Here is a 6,346-nt window from a genome sequence, read left to right as displayed (position 1 = left end):
CCCAACACACACACACACACACACACACACACACACACACACACACACACACACACACACACACACACAATTATTTCTATTTGTACATAATAACAAAATTATTTCAGAAACAAATACCATGACCAAAATTATTAGCCCGCTGAAAAACGGATCTTTTTATTGAGCTATATCATGAACCACTGCTGTGCAATGACATGCTATTATTTTGTAGTGCTCAAAGCTCAAGCTGACGGTTATCCTCCAAGTTAAACACAGTATAAAAATGTCAGCAAGGGTTTGAGTCGTCACTTGAGTAAAAATCATGCCAAAAACAGAAGATATCAGTTATGAGTCGAGAAAAAGACTTATTCATGCTGATAAAGCAGTAGATGGATATAAAACAGTATCACAGCATATCCAAGTGTCAAGAACTGGAGTGAGAAGTATCGTCAAGAAATTCAAAGGGAGCCACACAATACAGACCAAGTCTCGTAGACGTAGGAAGCAAAAGATTTCAAACACTCTGGAAAGAAAAACTGCGAGAAATTTTGAAGTCAGACTAAAGTATGCTAAATATGCTGAGTGCTTTCCTCAGATGAGCTGAATCTAGAGCAGGGATGCTGCTTATGTTTGGAGAAAGAAGGGAGAGAAATACAACCCAAAGAACACCCGTATTGGGGGTACATCATGGTGGGGATGCTTCAGTGCATTTGGAATTGGGAATCTCATGAAAGTGGAAGGAATCACAAAGAAATAAGGATATGTGAAGATTCTGGAAGAAAACCTCAAGCAGTCATCGCTTTGTTTTCCAAGGTGACAGTGACTTAAAACATTTGTTGCCTCTGTTGAAGAACTGCTTCCAGATGGCCAAAGTGAACATTACAGACTGGTCTGCACAAAGCCCTGACTTTGTAAATCTGTCGGGAAGACCATCAAATCTGGAGGAGCTTGAGAGCTGGGCTGAGATTGCTCAGACGTATGTGAGGCTTTGTGAAAACTAGAACTGACTACAGGCTGCAAATTGGACACACCATTGACTATTAGCATCATGGTGGTTAATAATTTTGATTTGTGTGAGGAAAGTAAAATAACGCAAGCATACAAAATAAAACCAGGATGTTTGGAAAAGCTGTGCTAAAAAAAAAAAAAAAAATCCTGTCTCTTTAAACAACATAACACCACACAAAAAGATGAAATGTACACAACCATGTTTGTTCATACACTATATATTATTTATTAAAAGCAATAAATTCTTGGCTAGTACGGACTTTAAACACTATAAAACATATGGAACAGTTTGTCAGTTTTCATCATCTGTCCTCTGCCATCAGCATTCACCCATTTATTATGCAATCAAAAAAACATTAATCCATCATCCCTCTCATGTGTTCCTCAGTTCAGGCACACTGAAGTTAAATCAGACCCTTTGTGATTCACTCCAAAGTTATCCTTCTATCAGTCAGATTCCTCTGACAGAGGACATCGTCTATTAAACAAAGTCCTGACTGAGTTACACTGCTGAGGTCTGAAACACTTTATTTAAATAAGTGAGGACCTGCTTGTGCGTATTCATAAGAGTCACCAGACTTGTGTATTTGATGCTGTTAACATATTTTCTACAAAGCAGCAAGCCCTCTCACTTGTTTCTCTTGTAGATTTTTTGGGCAAAATTGAGGAAAACAGAGTGAGGAAGGTTTTGTGCGTGGCTGGCGATGAGTTTCTGGAGGCGCTGGTAGCTTTCCTCTTCATATTTTTGGTACAATGATGGCATCTGCAGGCTGTTGTACAGTGCTTTGACCTTTTCCACACTGGCTTCATCATGTTGTCCATAACATCCCTGAGGAGGAGATCAAAATGAACTTGTTAACACTAACAAATGACTCTAGTCATGAGTCTAAACAAGGTGGGAACAGATGAACGTCAAAGAATTAAAGGTGTAGACGTTTTAATACCGACTTAAACTGTACCAATGATCACATACGTCAGGGGAATTTTCTGGATGCCCAGAACATTGAATATCTGCTAGTAAGAAAAGTTAAGGGTAAGATTAGCAATTTTATATCATATGACGCAAACAGAGCTGAACCACTACTCCACCAGAAACTAGTATTGATTTCTTATAGAAGACGCAAGCCAGCAATGCGAGCTTTAGAGCATAGAGCTGCATAACTGCCAGCACTAAATCAAGTTGCTGTGTAGTTTGTTGTAGTTGGATGTATCTCAACTTGTTGTACAACAAGCAGACAATAGAGTGTAACCGTTGACTGGTCTCTATGGCATGTGACTGAGGCCCTAGCAACATCTGGCGATGCCAAGGACTAATTTCTGCAACCAGCTGACATGAATAATGAAGCTACCCCGGCAGCAGATCTAGATGTTTATTCTATCCTACTGCAGAGTCTAACGACAGTATACACAAACAGTGGTTACTCTCTTGTCCGTATGAAAATTCTCTCTAGATGAGATGCTATGTTAACTCAAAATCCCCCCCTTAATTACAAAGTAATATTACAAGAATGTAAGGGACAGGGCTAGATAGAGAGATTGCTACTTTCTCTGCAACATAATGTATTAATACGGTTAATATTATTATTTTGCTCATTATATCAGTTGATTTAAAAACGAAAAGTTTTAAAACTAACAACCATACAAATGCACATTTAAAGGATAAAAAACAAGAGCACGTACAGCTAAGCATCATCAAAATGAAAATTCTACACAGTGGCAACCCAACTCTGCCACATATTTATAAATTTTACGTGATCAGAAGAGAAGCATTTATTTAATGAGGCCCAACCTCTAGTTCTTCTCTCTGCTTAGGAGTCATGATTTCCAAGGCTGTCACAACCAGCCAGCTGCATTTGTTGTCCTGAATGTCTGTGCCAATCTTTCCTGTCACAGCAGGGTCACCGTAACAGTCCAAGTAATCATCCTGTGGCAGAATACATCAGATGGTCATTAAAACAGAATAGTCAGCAGCGTATTATGCAACACGTGCAGCTAACGAATGGGAAATATTATGCTATGAAGGTCAATGATGAGGAAAAGTAGCTACTTGTATTTGAAAGAACTCCCCCATCTCAAGTAAGATGTGCTTGGCGTTGCTGTGCTCTTCTTCACTGTTGATTCCTGCCTGGAAAAGAAAAAAGGTACAAAGAGTGTTTTAAAGCTGTATTATTTTACCTCCATTTTTATGCAACATGAAGTTGACACACTCACCATATACATCGCAGCTGCCACTGGGAGGTAAAATGAATAAAAGGCAGTCTTGTATTTTACGATTGCTTTATACCTTAAAGACAAAAAAAGAAAAAGAAATAAATACTTATTGCAATAAACAACACTCATCTTTCAACACTCTCTCCCCTTCTGACCTTTCGATGGTGAATCTGTTGAGGTCAATTTGTCTGGGTGGAGCAGTCATGAGATCCAGAGCCTGACCGAGTTCTGTCTGGAAAGTGACCTGAGGGGAAAAGAAAGAAGAAAACACACAAGGTAAGTAAAAACTCACAAGTACTTGAGTTTCTGAAATAACTGTTCGGTCACTTAATAAGCAAATGTTTTGACAGCTGATGAATCATTTGAGAGATTTTAATTAAAGAATTAGGAAACTGTGTTGAAAATTTTGTGGTTAGTTTGTATGACAATCTAAATATGCAGGCTGATTAAATTGGTTGGCTGAACAAAACACACATCAGCAAGATGACAGTGTTGGCTTGAGGAAAATGTTGTAAAGGACATTTTTTCTCTTCCCTCTATGGCAGCTGGGAAAGGCTCCAGCCACCTCCCCACTGCCACGAACGGGATAAGCGGTAAAGAAAATGGATTGAAGGATGTTTTGCATTTTCTGAGGAGTAGTTTGTGGACAGTGGACAATGCTGAAGATGGCTAAGTGTTGAGCCGGATTTAACTATGCAATAATATATTGCTCAAGCTGGACATTTGAGTGAAATCATGCGTAACCACAGTCATAACCTCTTCAGCAGTCTCTCAGTTGGCTTTTAAGAGCCGTTACTGCATACATTTTACGAACGAAGTGATGAATTTGCTGCCAGATGCACAAGCACACTTTCAGCCAAGAAGACTCACTTCGTTGAACAGCTCCAGGAGGTGAATATAGTAGGGCTGATCTCTGCAATATCTGCGAAGCAGTCTGTAGATTGACCCCTCTAACAGAAAGGAATCATTAATGGCATCCAGACCTATACCATCCTAAAAAAAACAAAAACAAGCAAACCAATAGGTAGGATTTATATAGGTAACCAGAGGGAAGTGGGAAAATAACCACAGCACAAACTCATACTAGTCTCCTTTTCTGGAATATATTAAGTCTCACCTTCTTGTACCAGCAGGGTTGCCCTCTCCGAGTGACAGATCCATCCATGATGTCATCTGCCACGAGGAAAAACGCTTGAAGCTGCAAGTATCAGACACACAGCGGCAACACCTAAATTAGAAAACGTAGCACTTGTGCAAAGTGTTAAAAGCTACAGTCAAGAGTCTGCTCGTGAGAGAAAGTTTTAAAGACACACAACCTGCATATTCCAGCTACCTTCCTGTCAATTTAGTAAAATCCAGCCTCAACAATGATTAAAGATAAATCACGATTAAACATGATTGCAGATGAGGATAGTGTAAAGTTACTGGTTAAAGTAGTAATGATATTGTTTGTACTGCTTATTGTGGTCCCAAGCCCCTACTGAAGATTGCAGACTTTAAAGGAGGTCATAACTATGTAGTGCAATCTTTTAAAGCAGCTTAACATCTTAATGCTTAATTAGGTTGGAACAGAATTAAAATCACCTGTGACCGACACTGACTTTTAATGGGTAAAAAATTAATGAAATACGGTCAGACTTTTAATTTAGCACGCCATACCAAACCCTCACCAGTTCAATGCACCAGCCGACCAACAGAGCCCGCTGCACGGTGTCCTGGGTAAGCTGGGAGGGCGGGACAAGCTCCCTGAGTGAGCCAATCACAGAAAGGCCTCGGTTCCTCTTTCCTCCAGGAGTGTTGTATACCAAAACCTCAAACAAAAACACATATGAACATCTACATATCATTGTCCCCCTCTGCTAAATGAAAAAAAGAGACCAGTCATACATACTTACCTCTCTCAGTCTTTTCAATGCGTCTGCCAGCACGGGATCTGTAAAGTCTCTCTCTGTGAGCTCTGTGACGAGCTCCTCAAACTGGTCTTCAAACAGCTGAGGGTCTGAAAGCAGAGCCTTCTTGTTGTGCGTCCCATTGCAAACTCTGTCTCCCTGCAAAGACGAGATGCACAGCAGGTGAGAGGTGTTTCTTGGCCCGAGGGGGGACACGGTCAGCCAAACGGTCCGGATAATTTTATGGGCACTGGAGACCCAGCTCAGCAAGCGTCTCATTACCCTTCAACCGTGCAATTGTGCCGACCAGTAACAAACGTTTCTATAGGTAAAGGTAAATCACATGGTTGCTCCAGATGAGGATCAACCAGGTGACTGTAACACTACCAGGTTACTTTAACACTACTAGGCAATGGTCTATCCGGCAGAGTGGATTAAGCTAAAGAGAAACTATTATTAGCTAGCTAGTTCCGTTATCATGAAAAGAAGCGTTTGCTGACTTTAGCTTACATCGTTTTCCTTCATTCACTCTGCCTTCTAGGCTAGTTATAACATAACGAATGAAAATGTTTCTTATTCATACAAATGCCTTTACTCACCATAATAACGCCGCCCTGTAATCCCAGACTGCACGATGTAATACAGTATAAAATGCCGGTCTTCACTTTCTCAGTCTTGTCAAACTGGAGTCTGTGAACGTCTCCTAAAACCAGGATATCAGACTGTAGTTTGCTATCACGCTGCTGTCTGTTTTATTACACCGCAGTCGAACTAAATGTCCCAGTGTTCCTTGCGAGTGGTTAAATATGGGCGGAGATTTTAAAAGGCTCCATTTGACATTAAGGGGTTTCATTGGTTTGGTGCATCGAACCAGGATGGGCTTTCACAATGGCTAACCAATAGGACTTGAGAAGAGGCGGAGCTTAAGTGGGGTGGCAAGAGTGGAGAGAGGAGTATGATAAAGCAAATGAAGAAATTTCTATACTGTATTATAGTACACAGTAGTATACAGTATATAAGAAAATTATATGATCCTATTCAGTACATAGATAATTTCTATACTGTATTTTTAAAATAATATATTATATCCTAGTTTGTACTTATATACAACACAGGTATTTTACAGTGTCTTGAGCCACTCCTCATTTCTTTCTATTTTGCTTGCATGGAGCAAGTAATTTTTTAAAGTGATCTTGAGCAATAGCTGAAGCTTTTTTAAAGGTTTGTTTTTCCTTGGACATTGACCACCTTTTCATTAA

General features: G+C 40.0%; 1 protein-coding gene across 1 annotated transcript; it reads right to left on the bottom strand.

Annotated features, from left to right (window-relative positions):
• Positions 1 to 1,189: 1,189 nt before the first annotated feature.
• On the bottom strand, positions 1,190 to 5,875 carry fdps (farnesyl diphosphate synthase (farnesyl pyrophosphate synthetase, dimethylallyltranstransferase, geranyltranstransferase)). The gene is made up of 10 exons (XM_004541249.4): positions 5,687 to 5,875; positions 5,094 to 5,246; positions 4,869 to 5,009; positions 4,316 to 4,396; positions 4,069 to 4,191; positions 3,354 to 3,442; positions 3,199 to 3,271; positions 3,035 to 3,112; positions 2,777 to 2,911; positions 1,190 to 1,816 (listed from the first exon to the last, which is right to left on the bottom strand). The coding sequence occupies exons 1-10, from the start codon at positions 5,687 to 5,689 to the stop codon at positions 1,616 to 1,618; spliced, it is 1,077 nt and encodes a 358-aa protein (XP_004541306.1). The 5' UTR covers positions 5,690 to 5,875; the 3' UTR covers positions 1,190 to 1,615.
• Between the last annotated feature and the right edge of the window lie 471 nt (positions 5,876 to 6,346).

Source organism: Maylandia zebra, linkage group LG11 (assembly GCF_041146795.1).
Source record: "Maylandia zebra isolate NMK-2024a linkage group LG11, Mzebra_GT3a, whole genome shotgun sequence".
Classification (NCBI taxonomy): Eukaryota; Metazoa; Chordata; class Actinopteri; order Cichliformes; family Cichlidae; genus Maylandia; species Maylandia zebra.
Note: the sequence above shows the minus strand (reverse complement) of the source record. Positions and strands in the feature narration are given on the sequence as shown.

What these genes read in the sequence shown, in the direction of transcription:
- fdps (XM_004541249.4), bottom strand. An exon ending in TCGGCTGGTGCATTGAACTG is followed by an intron (nt 4,397 to 4,868) that starts GTGAGGGTTTGG and finishes TGATACTTGCAG; the next exon opens with CTTCAAGCGTTTTTCCTCGT. An exon ending in AGCAGAGAGAAGAACTAGAG is followed by an intron (nt 1,817 to 2,776) that starts GTTGGGCCTCAT and finishes TCTCCTCCTCAG; the next exon opens with GGATGTTATGGACAACATGA.